This window comes from Diadema antillarum, unplaced genomic scaffold, assembly GCF_040938485.1.
Source record: "Diadema antillarum isolate AM-2024a unplaced genomic scaffold, OU_Dant_1.0 scf00000083, whole genome shotgun sequence".
Lineage (NCBI taxonomy): Eukaryota > Metazoa > Echinodermata > Echinoidea > Diadematoida > Diadematidae > Diadema > Diadema antillarum.
Genome location: NW_027270972.1, coordinates 1,071,998 through 1,096,993, shown reverse-complemented (window position 1 = coordinate 1,096,993; position 24,996 = coordinate 1,071,998). Strand labels below are relative to the sequence as shown.

Genomic DNA, 24,996 nt, shown 5'->3' with positions numbered 1-24,996 from the left:
TGGATGAATGGACTTCATGAGCAGACTTACACATAAAAAATTTCTTTGGAATCCACCCAATGGATAAACAAGCCGTTTAATTCCCAATTTGCAGAGAACAGTGACGTAGTCTGTCAAAGCCGCAATGTTTTTATCTAAAGGGGAAGTATCTATCCCATATGCCTCCTTTCATTTCTTCCCATATCCCTTGCTGGATTTCACCCATCCTGCCAGTACTCCAAAAGGACAAGATGAGACCCCCCAAAAAACAAAACAAAGCAAAACCCAACAGCAACAACAACAACAAAACAGAAGAATCAAGCCTTCTCGACAATCACAATACATCATCATTGAAAATAATACCCACCATTAGAAGCAAGCTTATCCCATATTAAAACTGATTGACAAATTGCCCTACATCAACATGAAAGCTTGTCCCTCCTGACAAATTGAATGACCTCAATCACCATTGCTATCAGGCGGTCAATTTGCTCCTTCCAACTTCCTTGACCACAGGCTCATTGTCTGCTTGCTAGTGGTTAATAGTAGACCCACCTCTTCTCCTGTTGTTATGGACTTTCCTTTTCAGACAGAGAAATGTGTTCTTTAAAAAAAAAAGACTGAAAAGCAGTTCCCTTGATTCTGTCTGTAGTGACAGTGTCAATATTATTAAATAGGATCTTGAGAAAATCCCCATCACTCCATCTTGGCAGTGACGTTTTTCTTTTGTTTTTTTGTTTTTTGCCTCTTAGTTCATTCTCGACATCCTTCCTTATTATGTTATTTTGACAGACATAGTTTGATTGGCAAGAAGGGTGGGCCCCTATCAGTGTAACATTACTGTAAAAACCCACTATACAGTGCTTGGAGTAAAGTTTCAAGAAATGACTAGGAAAGTTAATGTTGCCAGATCTCAGTTTGATACAGAAGTGATTTAGAAACAAACATCACGCGCAAATTACACAACTAGAATTTTTACATCAATATTCTGTTTCTAGACTGATGCCTTTCCTTTCATGTAAATGGAAAATATGCACACACGCATAGCAGAACGCTTCCAGTATTCAGACTTTAGAGATCATTTTGAGCACTTTGCCACATTTTACAAGCAACCTACATCGTGTGTTTGTGCCAAAACATGCATGGAATGTTGAATCAGACCAGTTGAAGATATATGAGCTTTGCATAAAAAAACTTCATGGCCATGTGATCATGCCATCTGGCTTCACCTACCGTTATATGAGCATGAGTAATTGTATGAACAATAGATGTGTCACACATTTGATGACCATGCCTGTATCATTTAGCAAAGCAATCCATGTATCTAGCTTTCAAGGCTGGTTTTATGCAGTAAACCTGAATGTCCAATGCTCAGACAAAGTGGGACAGTCACAAAGCTTTCTTTAAAATGTACTGCGCACAGTTGACTAAGAACTAAATGAGCCACCCAAGCGTTATTGTAATGTGAGTTTACTGTATAAGTGAAAATTTTGTGCATTTTATGCAACAAGGCACTAGCTCAAAAATTATAACACATTTTTGTTGTTGTTACAGTACCGACAGCAAATTATTTTCCTCATATTCGCGAATGTTTGCGCATTGTTGCACATTCCGTGCCTATGTGCGCATATTTGCGCATCATAAATTCACAAATATTCGCGCGTTGTTATGTTGTATCATGAAAACTGACATAAGCAGAAATTCATGTGACTTTTTAGACAGATGTTGGGATAAAATGTCTCTTATGCATGAGATACTGATCTGCTTTAATAGTGCGTTCTGTCAAAAAACTGGTGACATGAAACTTCCACATCTGTGTACATAGTGTTACATTAGATGATGGTATGAAAGATATAATTTTGTATATTCACTTTTAGGGGATTTCCCCTTTAAACTTGCCACTGTCGCATTAGTGCTTGCCTGAGCAAAGTTATTGTCCTATAGTCTACAGAACCACATCCTCAATGAGGAAATACTCAGTACATCATAGATATTTGAAGTAATAGTAAACTATATGATTCTGACCTATGATCTGTAAGTATTTGAAACCATATTTGTTTTGTCAAAGGGGATGTAGATTTGTGACAGAGATTGTTATTGCAGCTTGGTCTAGAGCAGTTTAATATGATACTCTTATCAATGGCCATTTAAAGAGATTTTATTTCTTAATTATTTATTTATTTTTTATGGAAGAGTGTAATACAGTAGTACAGCAGGTGTTTTATGATGCTATTCCCTGGCCATTTAATGAGGTTTAAAAAAGAAAGAAAGAAAGACTACTGTACAGCAGGTGTTACCACACATACAATAGTAATAACCATAGAGCTACAACACACCAAGGTATGATACTCTTCTCAGTGACCAACCAGTGAGATTTTTGTATGAAATAGTGTCGTACAGCATGTGTTTGCTGTTTTCTTTTAAATATCTTAACATTCTTTTATTAGTCTTTTATCTGTCTTGCGTCTCTGTGTGGCATCCCACATTATAGTCAATCAGTCATTATCACAACTTGTTGCATTAATAGCATGCAGATAATATGGACTTTTTTTTCAGGCATTGTTGATAATATTGCCCTGCCAAAGGGTTCTCAGCTCCATGCCTTGACCCTATGGAACAAGCTTCTCTGTTCATAGCACGGAGTTGAGATCTTGAGGGGCAATGATATCAATAATGCCCTATATGAAAGCAGTCTATATTTGTTTTATATAAACTAATCAAATTTAAAGAAATTTTACTTGGTTGAACACGATAGCACTAGCCAGTTCACACATCAGGTACTGCCACAGACATTTACATTGGAGTCGCATCAGACAAGGCAGGCCTTGGTACTGCATTAGTCCCATGAATTGACTCTGTACACCACATAATGGCTTTTTGATGAGAAATATGTATGGGAGCTTCATACAGTCATATATTTAGCAGGTGTGTTTGTGTAGAAAGAAAGATACACACTGACCCTGTCAAAAATACATTTTTGAACCTTCAGTGAGTGGACTTTATCACTCCTCTGTACGGAATAATTGCCTTTTCTGATTGTGGATTGGCCATGTTGTAATAAATGAAGTAACCACCTGCTTCTGTAGAAACTGATCTCTCACATGATTTGGCTGATTCAAGTGATTTTGCTGCATGAGCGTATCTACGAAGATGCAGATAAATTTGTGCTCGGTGCAGATTAGCTGGTCTTTTTTGACAAATGAGTGTCAGCTGTGTAAAGCTCTGTGTGGTCCATTCAAGAGCTAAAAAGATATGAATATGTCTGGAAAGTGGCAAAACCTGAATAAGAATGCATTATGAACAAAATATTAATGAGCACAGGCCTTGGCCATGTATTTATTTCTATAGTTGGGCTTCATTGTAAAGTCGTTCTCCCTCTTTACTTGTTAGAATGTTCATGATGATACAAGACTTTTTGTTATGCTGCTATTTTCTTGTTGCTGTTGCTTTGATACCATTTGCATTGAGGCTTTTATATATTCTCTCTTTATGTTTTGTGTTGTAGGAGATTGATTACTTGATGACTGACCAGCTGGGGTGGACGCTTGACCAAGTCAGAGATGATCTCGATGGTAGGAGGATATTGTCGAGGAAGACTTTCTATGAGTCATTAACTACCTGTGATATACAGGCTGTAAAGTGCTAATGCTTTACTTAAAGTGGTGTGAAACTTCTGCAACACAGACACGCATCATGTTTTTGCAAGTAGATCGTCAGTTGTTGAAGTGACATTATATTTACACCTTGTTTCCGTTTGGTTAGACCAAAATTAAGCTGTTCCTGCACAGTATAATTCTGGTATAGAAGAGACATCTTTAAACAGCCATGCCCCCCAAATTAAAATTTTGTCCTGAAGCAATTGAACATACAAATGTACATGTAACTGTGTGCTATCTGCAAATTTTAACCCGTTGAGGACAGGCTGATTTTGCTACAACACGCATTTCCCATAGACAATTGCCCAAGTATCCTTGGGACTCATCCTCAACGGGTTAAATGTAGGGCATGGTAAGCATATTCAGATTGCTTTTCTAATCTTATGCATCTTGATTTAAGGAAACATTTTCTCTATCTTTCTATCTATCTATCTATCTTTCTATCTATCTATCTATCTATCTATCTATCTATCTATCTATCTATCTATCTACATGCTTGTATCTATCTATCTAATTTATCTATATCTATCTATCTATCTATCTATCTATCTATCTATCTATTTATCTATCTATCTATCTATCTATCTATTAATCTATCTATCTATTTACTAATCTATCTATCTATCTATCTATCTATCTATCTATCTATCTATCTATATATCTATATATATATCTTTCTACCTATTGTTTTTATAACTTCGCTTCTTTCTTCGAAAGTGATGACAATGTTACCGGGATGTATTGGTGTTATAAATGATTAACTGCAGTTTCAATCAGCTTGTTGCGAGATATTTGATTGGCCAGATATGATTACGTGATGAACCAATCACTGGCTTTACTGTCTAAATGTGCGTCTCGTTTTCTTCTTTTCGTTATCAAAAGACATCGGGACCCTCGTTGGTGTACCTGTGCGCGAGGCGCTTCGGACAAACGTGCAACCCGCCATCGACTCCGTCATTGCGTTGGAAAACAGTAAGTCACATAATGGTGCATACGAGACAGGTGTTCCGGAGATACAATGAAATGCAATCAGACCCAAACTAAACACTCACATGGACACACTCACACGTACACACACACACACACACACACACACACACACACACACACACACACACACACACACACACGCGCACACACAAAGGATCTGTTGTTGGCATGATGAATGGTCGAGGACAGCTGTCCCCATCAGTACTGCCACCCATTATCAGGTGTAAGAATAGGATGATGTCATCAGTTGTCATACAGGGCCTTCAGCAGTGGGGATGTGGACTTTAGCAGCTACATGTGAAATTGATAGACAGAAGTCATTACGTGCAATGTACAGTGTAGTATGGGATTCTCCAAAAAGAAAAGAAAAGAAAAAAGAACTGGGTCCATTGCACCTGTGTAGAAATGATACAGATGATACTTTATTTACAGGCACAATGTAATGTAAACTCCGGCATTCTATTCACTCTTTTTTTTTTCTTTGGTTTATGGGAGATATAGCATTTCTTATCTTTGAGAGAACCTTAAAGGGTAAGTCCAATTTAGTATTGTGCTGCTTGGTATGAAAGTAGACAACTATAGAGAAGCTTGTCATTTGCTCACAAGGAAATATGATGTGTTGTACTGCAACTTACAAAGCAGATGACAGCATCCTGTCAATCAATCTATTCCTAACATTCATGGTATTGAGACTACAGGCTTTTATGTTTGTTAATAGTCTATTTCTGGGCTGTGCTATGCTTCATGATTTGTTTTTGTTTTTGTTTTGTCTTCAGACATAAATTTCACCCTGGAAACGCTCGTGGTGATCGACAATCGGCAGGCTGGAATGGAGTCTAACTGGGAGTACCTGCAGACTAACCTCACAGACGTCCTGGCAGACATTGCCACAGCATGTACCTCCTGTGGATGCTGCAACAACGCCAACGCGAGCGTCAGGGCTGTATCTGTGGTGGCGGACTATCGAGACTTGAATTACACTGTGAGTGACCACCGACAGTGGTGCCCTTTACTGACCAACAGACCATTTCTGTCATATGGTAAAATTCATGGACGCTTCTTTACCTGTAGCCAAGTAGCAAATCAATAGTTACATGTAAGTTCAGATGGTGATCCTTAAAGGACAAGTTCACCTTCATAAACATAAGGATTGAGAGAATGCAACAATATTAGTAGAACACATCATTGAAAGTTTGAGGAAAATCAGACAGTCCGTTCAAAAGTTATGAATTTTTGAAGTTTTTGTGCAGTAACCGCTGGATGAGAAGACTACTGCAGTGTATGAATAACTTAGATGTCACATGCGTACAACAATGTAAGGAAAATATAAAGAGAATTTCACAAAATGCGATCTTTTGAAAAAAGTACACATTCCCCTGACTCGTTACCGACAAATGTTATAGGTAATATTATTCCCCCTGCCTTTTGAAAGAGGCAAGTCGAGAGCTCTTTTATTATGCGAAAAAAGTGAAAATATGTAGAATTTTCTTTTACATTTTCTTTATACTGTTGTACGCATATGACTCACAAGCTGTAGTAGTCTCCTCATCCAGCGGTTCCAACACAAAAATTTTAAAAATTCATAACTTTTGCATCGATTGTCCAATTTTCCTCAAACTTTCACTGATGTGTTCTACTAATATTGTTGCATTCTCTCAATCCTTATGTTTATGAAGGTGAACTTGTCCTTTAACTTCAAGGGTAGGTGATTTCAAGGATAAACTCTAGCCCTGTAAAGGGATGGTATAGTTTCGGTTGAATTGGGGATTCAGGTTTTAACCTTTGCAAGATAATTGGAAACCACTTACATGAAATATTAAAGAGCATTCAAATCTGAAAGTAATTCGAAGTTTATTTGATGAAAATTGGCTTTGAAATGGCAGAGATATCCAAAACTAGGACCACTTTGTTTTACTTTGTTTTGTGGTATCTCAGTCACTTCAAAATGGATTTTCATCAAATGGTCTTTTGTCAAATAAACATTTATTTCCTCTGAGAATTGTGTTCTCCCTAATATTTTGAATGAATGGTTTTCAATTACCTTGAAAAAAAGTTTAAAATCTGCATCCCCATCTCAATGGAAACAATGCTATCCCTTTAAGGGGCAATAGCGTAGAAGATGAGGATCACCGTCTTAACATAACTCATGCATTCACTGGGTTCTCTCCAGTTACAAGTTTCTCAGGTAGGAATTCATGTAACATTCATCAGGTGTTGCTAGGAAGGGCGAGCCTTCATCTGAAAAGCTTTGTGGTTGTTAAGGCAATCGTGTGTGAACAAAGCATGTATATAAGTTGACTACATTACAAAAGTGGTCTATTTCAGATGCTGCCTAAATGGGAACTGTGGGGTTTCAAAGTGGCCTATTGTGTGTGTGTTTGTAATGCCTGTAATTGTGCATGCCAGATGGTATCTAAATTTCAAATTCAATGCCTGATGTGCTCAAAACTGTATATCTCTTGGTCAACATTTTTTATCGTTGTAGTAATAAGTATCTCTAAATATAAAGTGTGACAATGGAAAGCTTTGTGCACGGAATAAAAAGAAAACAACAACGACAACAACAAGAAATCAGTGTTTTGTGACTAATATTAGCAGACTTTTGTGACCATGGGTTACACGTGAATACAGACGCTTCTGTGAATTTGTAAAAGATTAAGAAATTAGAGTAATTTCCCAAATTCATCTGCTAGACTACCTTTAAATGTTGAGTCATATTTGACACTTCTGTAGTCAAGTATACACAGCGATTTTATGTGATTGTTAAAACACACACACACACACACACTTTTTTTTTTGTTTTTCAACGATGTTTATTCTGTTCCATTCAAATTAATAGAAAAAAAATAACAATTTTCATTTGCTACAATTGAAATGACGAAAATATACATTTGTGATCATAATAGCAAATTTGCTATTGCTGTACATAATGACATAACAAAAATTACACTTTCATGAAAATTATCAATTTACATACAGTCACTTCCCCTATGCTCTCAAAAAAAATTGCTTAAATTTAACAGTGATAATTCAATTCTTCTAGCATTAATCTTAATAATCATCCAAATGAATTATGCAGCAAAATTATACAGTAATGAATAATGGAACCATATTATTTATCAACCAATACCCGCCCACCTACTAACTCATATCCCTTACTGAGTCCCTATGACCACCCCCACCAGTTCCCTCCCTTCCTGTTTCCTCCCCCACCCCTATCTGTACACATGCAACACACAAACACACACAAACACACCCATACACACACACATACACATGCACCTAATTTGGTTAACTGCTCTTGCCTACACATCACAATATTGTAAATATAGTTATATAATCAGCCCGCCAACAGGCTGACAGGAACGCATGGGAAAGGAGGGGGAGAAAATACAAAACAACACAAGAGAAAAAAAAAGAAGAAGAAGAAGAAGAGGAGGAGGAATGAAGGAAAGGGAAAAAATGAAGAAAAGAAAGAGTGGAATACTATGGAAACATTACTATTTTCATAAAAGTCACAGACGTTGCACGTAGCTTCAGACTGGTTTATTCAACGAAGTCTCAAAATATTCCCATTTTTGTAAATGTACATGTAGCTTCCCAGCCTTGGTCGCAAGGATTTTTTCCTCATTTATTAATTCAACAATAATCTTTTGCATCTTTTCTCCAGTGGGTAACTTATTTCCCGTTCTAGATTTAAAAATGATGTATTTTGTTAAAATAATCAAAGTATTTACACATTTTGATCTATTTGAATAACCAGAGATTCCCCCAAATATATCTCTCCAATTCATATTCCTTAACTCATTTATATCAAAATAATTAATTATGAATTCCCATAACGGTTTCACTTTAACACAGTGTAAAAATAAATGCAGATAAGTTTCAGGCTCATGTTGGCAGAAGGAACAAAGGCTGTCTGTTACAAAACCAAACTTCATTAAACGCTCCTTAGTGTAAACTACGCCATGTAACATCATAAATTGAAATTCTCTATATTTTCTTATCAATGTACACTTACTCGGTTTAATAAAAAGATCTTTTATTTCTTTGTTTGTATAATCATAGCTACTGTGGTCATCTTTGATTTGTAAAACATAAGATGACTGTAAATCTTCCACCATAGCCTCATATATTTTTCTCGATTTTAAAACTTGCAAATTTACTCTCTGACCAGAAAAAATCAATTTTAAGTCAAAGTTTGTGGAATCAACTTGCTGAAGTGTACCTGCTCTCATAGAATCCTTCCATTTCTGGGGTATAGCATTAAATATATCATTCAGTTTAAGCAATTCTTCTACCTTAAAACCAAGACCCAAGCTTTGAAAATGTGACTGAGATCTCAAATGACCGTTATCTAATATATCTTGTATTGTAATTATTCCTGCATCAAATAAATCTCTATGAAAAAACATCCTACCTGCTATACGTACACTCCTATTATTGAATATTATTGGATTTACAACCTCATTTTCCAATTGTCTATATTTATAGATATCGAGCCAAACCTTCAATATTTCCGAATAAAAAGGTGGTACATTATCTGTCATAATAGATGAATCAAAGTCACACATAAACAGGAATCTACCTCCTACAGTACTAAAACAGAAGTCAAAAAATAATTTCCACCCAACTTCTTTTTCTCCATATAGAAGGCGTTTTAGCCACATAATACGTTGTGCCTTAACAAATAACCGAAAGTTCGCCATTCTTAAACCCCCAAACTCATAATCTTGATACATAATATTTCTCTTTATACGGTCTTTGCCATGCCATAAGAAATCAAAGGTAATTTTTTCGACTTCTGAAAATACCCACTGAGGAACAACAATAAGTGATGCTACATAATTCAATTTTGACAAGGCGAATGTTTTCATAAGATGTATTTTTCCCATAAGGCCAAGTAAAAAAAGAAAGCAGTTTCTCGTCCGGGTTTTTTGAGCAAGGCGATGAGGGAGGTCCTTACTATTTGATATCTTGCTATTTTTTCGAGGATTGTCACAATGTAAGGTAATAATGTGTTTCTCGTCCGGTAATTCTGAGAAAGGTAACGAGAGAGGGGTTTACTATTTTCTATATCCAATTTATGAAATGAAATATCACTCTGGTAGCTGTGTTATGAGAGACCAGGTCCCAAGTGTATGCCTTGCCTGCACTCTGTGCATTTTCAAACAAATAGATATATTATGTAGGCCTACCATACTTGAAACGAAACTTCATGCATGCAGAAATACATTTGCTTTTTCTTTCCACTACAGATGTCAAGGGAAAATGACCATCTTAATACTGGCATTTCTGATACCAGTGTACTTGCAATTCTGATGTATTGTGCTATTAATTGAAACAGGTATAAAACATGTCTTTCAACAAATGTACGACTGAAATTAATTCCATGATATTCAAAACACTGCTTTATTTATCATTTGTGTTTATGACTTTTTGAGTCCACACAGCTGGTATGTATAGTTCTTCACAGTACAATTGTAGCACATTCAACTGGAAACTGGCTTGTACAATTGCAGATGGATGTCAAAATGATACTGATATGGCATTCTAGCATTAAACATTTAAAGATGTTTCTTCATGTTCTAAAAAGACATTTGATAATCACTCATCATTTGGATGATGAATGATTGTATACCAAAACTACATAAATGTAGTAAAACATGTACCTGCGCAGGTAAGTCACATTCTCCCTTCATTTCTTCCATGGCCATCATTACAGTGCTACCAAGAAGCAGCAGTGATATAAACAGCAAAACACAACGTGTAATGACAATTTCAGTTCACGCTCATCAAAACTGCTTATTACTTTTCAAAGTTTTGGCTATCAACATTCGTTTGTGGGTGTATTTTGTTTGTTTGTTTGCTTTGTGTGTTTTTCCCTCGTGAAAGACGTAATGATTTCTTCGTATCGAACGTAAACTGCATGTTTACCGTAAATAAGCCATTCAGCTCAGCTCAGCTACGGCGCATTCGATTCATCGAACTTGCAGTAACCTCTCATAGGCAGGAGCACATGGCGCATTCCTTTAAACTTGAAAGTGAAGCCACGTGTTTGCACATCGGCGCTTCCACACACAGCGCGGCATTTTGCGATCATCGTTATAGCAGACTTTCCGATTCCAGTCAGGGGAAAAGGAATTGGAATACTTCGGAAAAGACTGATGTTTAAAATCCAATAAAATGAAAATAGCCTGAAAACAACGCGTGATTATGTTTTCATAGTAAACGATAATTGGAAACACGGAACAGAGTACCGGTATCGCATCCGCTCACAAAGAAGCTCTCTTGAGAAGATGAAAGCATTCCACGTCCCCTGCTAGATAGTGGAAGCTTCCATAATCATCCCAGCAAGTTTTTGGAGGTACATACTTGCACTTGTACACATTCATTGCCAGAAAGCAATCAATCAACGCTGAACATTGCGTAGTTTGGCATCTTTATCGTGCTGGTGACCAGCTCGATGCTTCGGCATGTGTCATAACGTTATGTTTAGAGCCTGTAGGCCTCATAAGTCGACGAGTTTAATTCAAAATAGCAAAAAGAGGGAGATTGAAAAAAATACGAATTCTGGTGGAAAAATACGAATTTTGGAGCTGCTGAGTACTAATTTGTGCTTCCAAAGGTTGGCAGCTCTGGGCCCCGTTTTATGAAGAGTTAGAATTGATTATGAAGTCGATTTCAACTGTAAGTCTATGGCAGACTGTGTAGTAAGGAAAATTAAAATTGATTTTATCTTTTGATAAAACGGGGCCCTGGTATTAAAGCCGTTCGCTGTGCACACGTGCGCTTGAGATCGGTTCTCTCCATCACTGCACTCCACGATTTTTTTTTCCAGCTCCAGAACGCGCGCATGCTGGCTGGCTGGTCTCCTCTATGACTAGTACTGTATGTGGTTACATTGCGCAATCAATCTAGCAGCACATGAAGCGGGCAACAGCACGAGAAAAATGTGCAGAAGGTGCTCAACGTCCTGTCTACACCACGACGTACCGAGTGCGCTGTACATCACAGCCCAGGCCGCGCCCGCCCGCGCCCATCCAATTACAGTTCAACTGCTTTGTGGGTCATTCCTTCTTTCCGAGCTCGCAGTGTGAAATGCATGCATTATTACATACGCACTACAGAAGCTACAGCTGTACTACAGCTATAAAGTAGAGGACGCAAGGCGTAATTAGAAATGAGACATCACGATTGGTAGGTGAATTGTCGATTTTTTTTTCGGCGGCCGAAAAAATAGTAAAATATCAAAAAAGTCGATGCGGCAACTGAAAATCGATGCGGGCGGGGAGCCGGCTGGGACGGGAATTATGAATTTCTTGGTATTTTCAGCGCCATTTTGAAAATAGTAAATAGTAAAAAAATCGACGCGGCGGCCAAAATCGATGCGCGCGAGGACGAGAAACTGGTTTCTTTTTTTACTTGGCCTAAGTGTTAAATCTCTTTCTTTCCACCATCCTAAAAGACTTTTTATCTTACTTAATATTTCTTTAAAATTCAAATTCTCTTTTGCCTTAACATCTAAGGAAAAATAAATTCCTAATATTTTGATTTCTTGAACAAAATTCCCAAACAAATGAATATTTGGCCTATCTTTTTCCTCCCCAAGCCATAAGAAATTAGTCTTCCCTTTATTTATTTTGAGACCACTTATTTTCCCAAATTCATCAAATAAAAATTGTAACCTTTTAATTGAACCCTCATCTTTCACAAACAAAGAAATATCATCCGCGTATAAAATTTGTTTTATTTCATTTTGACCAAATTTAATTCCATTAATATCCTTATCTTTTCTAATAGCTCCAGCTAAAGTTTCCATAGCTAATAAAAATATATATGGAGACAGAGGATCACCCTGCCTCACACCCCGTTTGATATTAAAGTACCCCGTTGAGTTTCCACCGTTCATAACACAGCTACTGATATCCGTGTACAAGACTTTAACCCAAAATTGAAATGAATTCCCGAAACCAAATAATTGCAGAATTTTAAATAAAAAGATATGCGCTACCGAATCAAATGCTTTCTCAAAGTCCACCGCAACTAGATAACCGCAAGGATGTTCCAATGCATGAAAAAGAATGTCATCTATTATTCTTACAGCTTCTCCGATATTTCTGTTTTTCATATAGCCTACTTGATCATGATGAATAATTTCCGGTAACACCTTTTGAATCCTTTTAGCTAATATTTTTGATAAAATCTTATAGTCAACATTTAACAAAGTAATAGGTCTATAGTTTTGAACATACATACCATCTTTACCTTCCTTCTCTATAAGTGTAATTACTCCTTGCTTTTGAGATGTAGACAGTTCCCCCCTATTATATGCCTCATTTAGCGTTTCAACTAAAATATCTCCTAAAACTGGCCAAAAAGTATTATAAAACTCCACAGTAAATCCATCATTTCCCGGAGACTTATTAACTTTCATTTCCTTCAAAACTTCATAACATTCATTTTTAGTTACTTCACCTTCACATAAATTTCTACTTTCTTCATTTAATTTGGGAATACCAGATAAAAACATCAACTTTTCATCTTCAAGGATATCACAAGCAGAATACAATTTTTCATAAAATGTTCTAATAATTTTCAAAATCTCATTTTTATCTGACACTATTTCTTTCTTTTCATTGTATACTTCTTTGATAACACTTTTCCTTTTCTTAGATTTCAACAACTGTTCAAAATACTGTGTTTTCTGTTCTCCCTCTTCATACCACTCTGCTCTTGACCTGATTCTCAGACGTTGGCGAGAATAATCATACAAATTGTTTAGTGCTGTTTTTTTCTCTTCAATTTCATCCGTTATAAATTTTACAGGTAAAGTCAATAATTGAGTTTGTAAATGACTTATTTCTGATTCTAACTTTTCTATTTCCTTTCTCCTTCGTTTTGCCTTCTCCTTCGAATAATTGATTATAATGTTTCTCATTTTCATCTTTAAAAAATCCCAAAAAAGTAATTTATCCTGGATTTCTGGAATCAATTGTTCCCTTAATTGATAAATTTTCTCATTCAACATATTAACAAACTCAAGATCTGCACATAAACTATTATTAAATTTCCAATAAGATTTACCAAATGAAAATTTATCTGCTAGACTCTTAAGTTGTAACAAAATACAAGAATGATCAGGTGTAATTGACGTAATGATATCGCACTTATTAACCAAATTAAGTGCATTAGAGGAAAAAAACCAATAGTCTAAACGACTTTGAACGATTGGCCACTTTTGCCTAAAAGTAAATTCCCTTTTATCCGGGTTTCTTTTTCGCCACACATCTTCTAGCTCATACCTTCTCAAAAATTCTTCCAATTTCTCATTAAACTTAGTTTTTATAATATTCTTTTGCCCCATATAATCTAATTTTCCATTCATGAGTATATTGAAATCTCCCCCTAAAACTACGAGCTGAGAAGGATCATACAATTCCGCTATCTTAGTATTTAGCTTATCCAAAAATTCAAACTGTGTTTTTTCTTTATCTCTAGTTGGGAAATAACAATTACCTACTAATATTTTCACGCTTCTCAGTTCTCCCTTCAGTAATATATAACGCCCATCTTTATCTAATAAAACATTCTCAAATTTAAACTTTAAATTTGGGGATAACAAAACTAAAGTTCCCCTACTATGGTTTGATCCATGGCTGAAAAACATTGAGCCATCCCACTCTGAGCTCCACCTTTCCTCTACATCAACAGTACTATAAGTTTCTTGAAGAAAAACAATGTCACTTCCTTTGCTTTTACACCATGCAAAAATGTTATTCCTCTTAGCCCTATCCCTTATTCCCCGAACATTCAAAGAAATTAAAGTAAGATGCTCATTTGTTTCCATTATATAACAAGATTCTCATTATGAATGATAAAGCGTGCATTGGTACAAGACATGAATAATACAAAGTCCTCTCCCATGCGTTCCCGTTCAGGCCTCTCCAAGAATTTCCAACGAGTTGTGAGTACAAAGAGAGCACAGCTGATTTGTATAAACATGTAATTAGTTTGAGTGCGAGCAAATAGCAGAACCATCCCAGAAAAGGAACCTATGTCTCCTTCCAACTGCACATGTGGTACAAACATTCCAAACACACAACATCTAACATACCTCAACCACGTCCTATCCATATCCCTAGCTACCGATCCCTAACCCAGCCAATAAATCGAGGAAAAAAAACAAAAGTGAAAAAAAAAACTATATGTAGCTGGCGAGTGGCGATATATGCAGACTTGCATTGACATTCAGCCTACCCGCCCCAACAAAATTTTCATTTTTATGAGTATCTTGCCTATAGCCTAGATAGCTTATGACAGTTGCAAAACTAAACCTCATAAAATCTTAGATAATAGAAAGAAAGTCGAAACCCGCATAGTAGTGAAGGACATGGTAATGACGTAGTTTATATACCGCAATGAAGTAAATCTCATTATGATATTCAAGTACGTCAACCCTTTCCAATAGCAAATATTTTTTAAAACAATACATGTATTTCAACCAGCAGAACAAAGGAAAAACTAATTAATTTATAATGTCCTTCCAATCGAAATAAATCGCAATAAATAAAATATGTGACCCTGCACCTCAAAACAAAAACAAAAAGTCGCGAACATGAATTTCCACATAAGACCCCACTCTGAAAGAGCAGACCCTAAGCCTTAAAGATGTACAACTCAAACCAAATAGACTTTGTTCTGTTATGTTAGATGTTAAATGAAAAAGGGATTCCAAAAACACACCCAATCACATCACTCTACCAAAAATGTTCGAGACAAACCGCCAAAAACACACCCTCCTGCCCTTCCCACGATACCAAATTTTAGCATGATGCAAAAGAAGACCCGCTCCCTCATGAAAAAATCAAGTCCGGCCAAGCCGACCCACCCCACTCACTTTCAGTCCCCACGCAAAAAACAGCGTGTGCGACCCCATGTTCACCCCGAGGTGCACCGTCACATATACCAGATGCACTACAAATTCCGCCCAGTACCGCACTGAGTAAACGGGGGTATGAGTATTATACAGAAAGGGGCAAACAACTGCAGAGTCAACCATTGGGTGTGTGCCGCATTGAAATGCAAAATGTAAAATTCATTAAACATCTGCCCTCTATAAAAAAGAAAACCAACATGCAATACAAAATCATAATTACACAAACACACTCTCATCGGTGAGGTACACCCAGTGAGCTTGTGTTTTATACATAACCTGGGTTATCAAGAATGACACCCAGTCGCACTGTCATTACCATTTTTTTTTTTAAATCTAAACAATAGTTACATTTTTATGGTTGCCCATTATACATCAGTTCAATATTAATGTATAATACACTTTCAGGCACAAGTTGGTTGAATACAAAAAAAAAAAAAAAAAGTAAAAAAATTCACCCGCCATCCCTGTGCCAAGAATTACAGTTGCAATACCTTTGCACACAAACACTGCTGTAGTTCATGATGCATCAATCTTTTCATGCACATTTTCACCTAAAGGATGCACACTAATAAAAGGTTGACAGAGATATGTGCGTTTCCAGGGTCTCAAATTTACCAATCGAACCTTTCTAGTCGGGCTGGAGTCATTCGACCGACCCATCTCCCAAATACATTCCAGGCATGCACCTGGGACCTACATTGTAACCAGCACGTATTAGTTGTACCTACTAAATAGGACCAAATCACATTGCTCCTACACATATAACAACTTATAACTTTTGTTATGTTAAACATGATTTCATTTGAATATCAATTGTCCTGATGGGTAACCATTCCACTTCCAAGAATGTGTACTTACATAAACATGCAAAGTATATTATAGTCGCTTTCTTTGGCTAAACAGCTTCTGTCTATAGGTCCTTCAAATACATGCCACTCTGGTCTAAGTGCCAATTTGAATCAAAAGCATTATACAAAGTATCAGATTCTATACAATTTTGTCAAAAAAGCACATATTTTATCAAGGTCCTGGAAAAAAAAAATGATAAGGAACGTAGAGATTATGCCTCAGTATTCTATCGAAATTTGGTATTATAAACAGATATCCATAAAAGTGTTTCAGGACAAGCATTTAGAATGCAGTTAAAGTAAGGATGCAGATTGGAGCGCCAGAGCGTGGCAAACAATGCTTTCAACAATGCTATCAACATTCCAATGCAAAGTCCTGCATCGCTCGCATCCCAACATGGATCCCAAATGATCGACCTATTGAAATAAAGACCAGTCAAGTATGAGTCAAACCTGAATTTTCTCGAGGTGAAGTGTGAATCCAAGAGAAAAAAAAAAGAAGAAAAAAAGAAGAAAAAACCCAGAAAGGGTTTTTTCTTTTCTTTTCTTTTGAAATAGACATATTGACACAGTCTAGCTACCAATATCATTATTTGGCCATTTTGGTGACAGTTCAGAGTATAATAAAGACCTCATGCAGGATGCATGTTATGCAGCCCAATTTAATACAGAAAAGTGATCATATAATTATCAACATATTTCTTCGCCTTCTCTCAAGAGGAAGAATAATCAGCATACGCAGTTAGTTGCTTGCTATACACACAAATAAAATCAGTCGAAGATGGTTATGTCAAAAAGGTACTCCATGAAACTGTGTGTTTTCAAAACTTCCGTAAAGCAAAAACTATAATTCAATGACCCAATTTACTTTGGAGATCCATTTTTTGTATTCATATTCATGAACTCATTCAAAATAGCTCCTTGGGTACAAAAATTGGAGATTTACCAACAAAATATACTTAATAACGGTTATGCCCGCAAACCAACTGCTCGTCTATCTAAAAAATCTATCTCATGTAATACATCCAATCAGAATATTTACGGTCTTGATCCTCGCTCAAATCCAGACTTCTCTATTCCACACCTTTTATAATAGTTATAGATTTAATTAAGGCATAACCAGGTTAGTAGAATAAGTCGGCCTAAATTACAGAACACATTGTTGGTAGTAGAAATAAGGATACATACATGCAGACTCTCAAAGTGAGTCTGTGGCAGTGGGGTTTACCAGTCTGGAGCTGTCATGACTCGGCAAATTGTAGTTAAACTTTGTGTCAAAATTAAATAAAATAAAGCAACACCATAATATATCTGAAAAAAACGCAAATTTCGACAGGCACCTATTCAATAGTAGATGGTGACTCCCAACTTGGTTTCTATGTATAGTTTTTTTTTTTAATCTCTGCATATATTCACATCAAATTCACTGCCATTTTAATCCAATTAATAAAAATCAATTTTTAGTCATATTCATGATGAAATTTTCAGATCATACTAACTACTATTCATAGAGATTAAGCCTCACTTGCAATGCCTTATTCCTTCCAAGTGTAAAATTTGCTTTCAAGTTTCAGTAATTCAGTTACCACGCAATAATATGAACTATGGAAAGCTGCATGAAAATGAATGTTCCAATTGGTGCTAAAGATGTTATCTACTCACACATTGATGTAATTAATCCGTAAAATCATTCCATCTGGTTGTTCCTCTTTCCTTCCACTGCAGGATGACACTTACTCCCTTCACAAAAATCTTGGTTGCGAGGCCTTTTTCCTTACGGAGCTTGTACGCTTCTTTGGCGAGCATTGCACGACGGGCTTTCATGCTGGGCGGCAGGTCCGTCCGAACGGTAACCCGCGGTTGGGGGTTGGGGGCTGGGGGTTGGGGTTTAGCGGACGTTCCAGGCTGGGCGGTATCCCTCGTGCGCCTCCTCACACACACACACACACACACACACACAAAACCAGACCAATCCCAAAGAAATGGAGATCCTGGGTACACACACGTACATGAAAAATTTTGATTTGTTGTACATATATCTACAAAGTCCTGCCAAAATGAAGAACAAACATTTTTCTAGCTAATTTTGAAAGGAATGACAGATTTCTTGAAACAGAAAATGCCTCTTTTCTCTAATTGTGACCCGCGACAACGGTTTCAGGCAAAAGTCGCAAGAGGAAATTCCCTCCTAGGCGGGGTACAAAGATTTTGACCATTATTTTTGTCGATTTAGGTTTTTTGCAGAAATCGAATCTTTGATATGTTTTCTACATCTACACTAAATTTCATAGCATAAGACTAAGTTTTTCCTATCGAAAATGGAATTTTAAACACCCTATGTTGGATCGCACTCGTCAGTTTCGAGCTTCTTTCGAACTCCGCGCCAATATCCCCAGCGTTGCTACGGCGCGGGGTCTCGCATGCGATTGGCTGGTGCGTCGCATACATTTACATAATTCGGCTTTCGAGACACCAGTTGCAACGTTTGGGGAATGCTTTGTCCTCGCGTGCACGATTACATGCTCCATTGTTCTTGCTATAGTGGTTTATATACGCTCGCTCTGTAGTGCGTGCTCTTCGTTTGGCTTTCTATCCAAACTATTCTACCGCAATGTTCTACAACGGAAGTGAAACAAAAATCATGTAGCATGACATAACCGTGTGAAAAGAAAACTAGATATTCTCAAACTTGTCTACTTGTACAAGTAGAAGAAATTATGACAGCATGAAGGTACTGGAGTAGATGAGAGGAAAGGAGCGGTCACATGTGACTAATTATATTCAAATACTACACGTCAAGATCGCACCAAACTAACGAGTCGAGTTTGTTTGTTTGTTTGTTTTGATTTAATTAGCACCACCGAACAAAGCAACATATGCGTGTCTTGTAAAAACAACACAAACAGGAAGCGTTACCCTTGCCAGCACAAGCAATTTTCTGCCTTCAAAAGGGTTGCCAATGATATAGACAAATCGACCACAATGAAAACGCGATTTGTAAATGTGTGGATTCGCCACCGCTCCTGTTACATGCACACGGTCATGGCGTGTGGATATACGGATGCCATTGCGTAATGCGTGCACCACACACATGTACGCCATACGTGCAATTATCGTATTCGCCATCTTGAAAGACGCACTGTAAACAAACCCGGGCGAAACGCATTGTTTTTCGGCTCCATGCGCTGAGCTCCGAGGAAGGTGCCCGGGAAATTTGACTCTTTCAGTGAGCCAATCAGAAGGCGATGTGGTTGCTAGAGGCGGAGCTTAACATCGATTGGCACCATCGTACGGATGGGTGATTCTCCCCTCGCATCGACGCTCGGACATAGTCTTTGAGAAAGAGGTGAATCTTCAAAGCCTGTTTTCTCGCAATTTTGTCAGGCTAACAACTTAAAAAGTGCATTTTATTTCTCTTGCTATGCCCACTTATGGTGCCGAAGAATACAAGTGTTTTATATCAATGCAAAGCTTAGGAAATGGGCAATGTGATTCAGTGAAAAAATGAATTTTCAAAATTCCCGACTTTTGCCTGAAACCGTTGTCGCCGGTCACAATTACTTGAAACAGGAGGATCTGTGATGTGTGGTTGATGTGATATAACTCTTCATTTTCTCCCCTTCTTGTTGATCCGAACGACAGGGAATGGGAACAACTGGAAGCTTCCCTCAAATCGTTGTGAATGCCTCAATCGTGGAGCTCTCAGACATCGTGTCCAGGGATCTGAGCTCACAAGCGAGAGAGGTCTGTATAAAATTGTCTCTACTGTAAATCCAGCCCCCTCCCCCTTTCCTGTGCGCTAAGAAATGCTTTACCATTCTTTGTGAGTGGCAATGATTTTCAGTTGCCATGGCGGCAGTCCGACAACATGCGAACAATTAAGGGCATCCAAGTCATTGCCGTGGTAACTAGAATTGTCTGCAGCTGACAGTGATTGCAAACGTCTTTGTGAAATTATACTGTGTAGCTGCAGGGTATGAGATGGATTATAGGATCTATCAGAGGATATTCTCTTTCTGCTACGGTACAGATAGCGGAAATTTCAATGCGCATCAAACTGGCTGATATTACGACTCGGCAGCTGGATTTGAACTCCAGTTTCTCAGGTCCTTGTTGTGAAAAAGTACAGTGTATAGTACTGTATTTGACTAGTCTGTGGAAGTTCAGTTCAGTCTGAAGAGACAACCCAACTTTGTCAGACTTTAGGAAAGACTTTGTGCTTATTTATGCTCTATATGTACCAAGATCAGCTAGGTTCATAATCATCATCTAGTCAAATATGCTGAACAATTTCATCTACAACTTGTAGTCAAATATGCTGCACAATTTTCTTCGGGTACACATTTTGAAGTCACTATGTTGCTTAGAAGACAGTGACAAAGTACAAGACATTGAATATTCAAAGACGTAACTTTTTACCAGGTAATTTCATTTGACATTGTGCTAAATATTTGTTTTTGTTGTTGCTGAAAATGAAGTTTGTGTTGTTTAGCACAATGCAAAAGTGTTTTTCTTGGTTTGAATGTGTTTACAGGTTAAAAAAAAAAATGCCCATTTAATCACTGATTGGTGAAAGTTATGGCATTAGTGTAACCTACAAATGTGTTTACATCAGTAATACTGCTATATTTAAGTATACCCAAATTAGAATGCCAAAGAAAGCTGCTTGAATTTCATATCGTCGCTGGGGCGACAAGACCTCGTATCTACAAAATGTCAAATGTTCAGGAGAGCCAAAAAACATGGTAGCCAAAGCACTGTGGCAAATGGGAGAACCTTTCCTTTGAAATGCCATGGTGGCTTCATTTTTGGAGTATTAAAAGATAGTTGGAATTTGGACAGGACATCACTTAAACCATAATTGCACCATTAATAAAAAAAAGAAGTCATTTTTACCAAAATTGCAGATACAAGGTCTTGTCACCCCAGCTATAATATAAATTTCAAGAAGTTCCTCTGCAACTTCATGCTCTGTGTACAGACTGTACCACCAAGGTTCCCACAAATAGCTGCAACATGAGAAGCACTCACTGATATTCCCTTCATTATTCGCCATGTTAGCCTTAGATGGCATAAATAGGGTCTCTCTCTCTCGCCGATGAAGCCCGTGAAATCCAGGATGTTGGTCAAGCGTATGATTTCCCCATTCAAATGCCACTGGGAAGTTGTGCATAAAGGGAGACGACCCAAATTTGTGCCATAGTTTGAGATTGCTCACTGAAAGAGTGTCAGACATGCAATATTTTAGACCTTCAAAAATCTACTAGGATGGTTGCTGTTAGGGTGAAATATGAATGTGAATACACTCTACTTATCTGTATGTTGGCTTTCTCCCTTTTATAAACTCTACTGATTGCATGTATAATTCAGTTTGAAATTCACTTGTATGATGTTTGAAGGATTCCACTTCTATGATGAACCTCCACTAAATATTACAAACATGTTTATATTTCTATAACTTATTTCCCCCCCCCTTTTTTTTTGGGGGGGGGGTGTTTTTAAATCTGCTGTCTCAATTCTGATGGTGCTTAGTATTGGTAGCATACAGTTCGCTGTTACTGACTCAAAATGCAGGAGTCTAAACACCAAACTGCGATTAGTGATGCCATTCCGACAATTAAGACTTTGTAAAAGTATGACCGGTCCGAATACAGACATCACCTTGTACTGAGCCTTGATTTAAAGGAACCTATTTTTGTGGCTTAATGCTTTGACGCACTTTGAGAGTCATTTGTATATCATATACCCTTAGGATGAGAGTGTGTGATCTTCATCAGCCTGTAGTTCATGAATAGTTTGTTGTGAGCTTTTGACATACTTTGGCTGACTCCATTACCAGCTAGAAATATTTCATGATCTTGGAAGGAGAGTGATCTCGTAAAAATCCTGTCAAACCAAGAAACTCCCAAGAAGCGTGTTTATCAGTGCAGCGACTTCTGTGTGTGCCAGAAGTGTGTGATAGTATCACCATGGTTACATAGAGCAAGCAAGTGAAAATGGCCAGATAAATTCGGTGCCAAGCTATTCAAAGATAAATGCCATGTGCATGAGGTATAGAAATCTTATATGTCATTTGGGGGATTAATGTTAATGGTGAAATGCACTTAGAACTGTATTTTGTGCAGAGCGATATGAGTGTTACAGGGAGATATCTTTATCGTGATTGTTCAAGTTCAAGTTGATTTATTTCATTTCCGACAAACAAATAATTAGGAATACAATAAATGTTTGTATAATATACAGATGTCAGGAAATCAATACAACAATGCGATGAACATAATAACATGTGATAAAGACACAGGTAAATTATTAACAATGATACAAATAAATGTTATATTGTTGTATTCAGTGTTTCAAGTTGTTCTTGCTTCAAGGTCCTTTTTGTTTCTAATTCTTCTGTGCAGGGTGCCCAAACCTTTGAGGACATCCCCGAAACGCTGACAAACACTACGCGCTCAGATGTTAATGGTGAGGTTCACATTGCCAACAATACACGTTTAGAACATTTCTTTTGTCGGTATAAAAATTGATTTAGAAGTATGATACCCCTTCAAATCTCTGTGAAGATTTAAACTTTTGAATTCCCACTGAAGTCAAAGTGCTTGCAATTTTGATGGTCAAATTGCATGATTTTGCATTTTTCTTGAGTTTTTGCCTGTGACTTCACAAGGGTAGATTATGATTTTTTTTGCATTTGTTTGAATTCCAATTGGATGAACCTGGTGTGTGTTTTAAACACAGACCATTCCTTTTTATACATGTCGAGGCTCCTGTCCTATGTTACAAGATAATGGCTCTTGATATGACCGTATGTAAGCATTAACGTCACGTCTCGATGCTCTGAGACAAATTGTGACAGGATGTCTAGGAGATCAACACTTGGCATGTTGCAACCCTATTAAAGTCATGCATGAGAACTCGCTATGTTCCCCCCCCCCCCACAAAGTTTATTTGTTTGTTTTTGTGTGTGTGTGTGTGTGAATTGAAGCTGGTAAAACAACACTTTAGTTGTTTAAAAACCTCATACATTGTAGATGGCATCCAAAGTACTCTGACCCCTACAGAAGCTGTCGGAGATCGCAACTGTTTTGGCACTTCTTCAAATTTTGTGCAAAAAATAAACATGCATGGATTGAGTGTTAAACGTGGAAAATTTTTAGTTAGCACTGCCTGACTTTGTAGAGATGATCCAAGGCAAGCATCCTGTAGACTGCCATCTTTTTTTCTGTCTTTCTCAAAGGATAGATTCATACATTGCACGTGACTGTAATATAATTTAGACTCATTTTGTCTCCAGAACTATCCCAAACTTTGTTGATGTGTATCAAAGCAATAGGCTAATGATGGTAATCTCATACATGATTTCTCCGCATTGCCTGTGCTTAGCTCTAAATCATCTGGACTTATTAGCCACCAACAATGCAAAGATAGTTCTGATGTGTGCTGCAAGACACCGTTCATGTCCCTCGAGTATGGATGCCAGTGATCTTTATCGTGGCTATTGCTCAAAAACACTGAATAATTAGAGGTTATTTACGTCAATGGGGACCATGTTGTCAGTCAGGTGCAACAATTAATGTCATTGTTATGTGTTTGTGTGAAACTAGAAAACATTTTGACAGTGATTACGAGTGTCATAAAGGATCAATTGAGAGTTCACATTGAGAGTGCACATTGAGGGGGAGGTGTAGCGAAACACAATCTTCACGCCTTATTTTGCTCTCCTCTCGTTTTCTAGACATCAAGAATACGATCGACACCCTGGAGACCTCCCTGAATGATCTCATCAATGCTACCACTTCTCAGCTGGATGTTGTAAGTGCGCCCTCTAGAGCTCTGTTGTTTGTTCGGAGGATGGAAAACTGTATCTCATTAATCATAGCAGACCAAGATGGTTCTAACCTTTAAGACTGACAGGATTCTCTTTTATTTTCCAACCACTAGGATGTTTTTATCAGTCTTGTCGCTTTTAACCCAGTGATCCCTAAACAGCTAGTTTCCACCATTCTCAAAAATCACTTCATCACCGGTAGCTTTCCTTATATGTGTATATTTGTATGTCTGGTTATGTTTGTATGAGTACACATACAGTATGTATGTGTATTTTGTTTTGTTTTGCTTTTGGCTGGGGTTCATACCACCCCTTTGTCACCATACTATGTAAGTCACTCTCCATATAGGATCAATTTGTGTAAATCCATGATAATTTAACAGTGTAAACTGTCTTACTTCCTCCTGTGAGCGGTAAGTTGAAATTGCAAAAAAACCTTCAGGTACTATCAAATGGGTTTATGTGCTCATAGTATAGTGTAAGTATTATCGTGGCAAAGAAGCAGACCTGTAAATAAAAAAATTGCAAAGCAAAATACAGAATAAACTAAACCAAACCAAGTGAACTCAATCTAATGTCTAAAGAAAGCAAAAGAAATTGAAAACAAACCACAGTTTTCATTTTGAAGTAACTGTATGAAATGATCAATGATTTTATCAGATTTCAGAGGGAATTGTGGAGCAGTAATAGATTTATGATTAAAGGCATGAATTACATGTGCAGATGAAACAAAAAGCCCGCTTTACTGCTGCA

General features: G+C 37.3%; 1 protein-coding gene across 1 annotated transcript in view; it reads left to right on the top strand.

Annotated features, from left to right (window-relative positions):
* The window catches only part of LOC139717815 (prominin-1-A-like), a 61,160-nt gene that overhangs the window by 9,212 nt on the left and 26,952 nt on the right, over positions 1-24,996 (top strand). The window contains exons 4-9 of the mRNA XM_071629313.1: positions 3,485-3,551; positions 4,518-4,607; positions 5,402-5,607; positions 20,055-20,156; positions 22,817-22,880; positions 24,151-24,227. Coding sequence (XP_071485414.1) covers positions 3,485-3,551; positions 4,518-4,607; positions 5,402-5,607; positions 20,055-20,156; positions 22,817-22,880; positions 24,151-24,227 — 606 coding nt within the window. The remainder of the gene's footprint in view (positions 1-3,484; positions 3,552-4,517; positions 4,608-5,401; positions 5,608-20,054; positions 20,157-22,816; positions 22,881-24,150; positions 24,228-24,996) is intronic.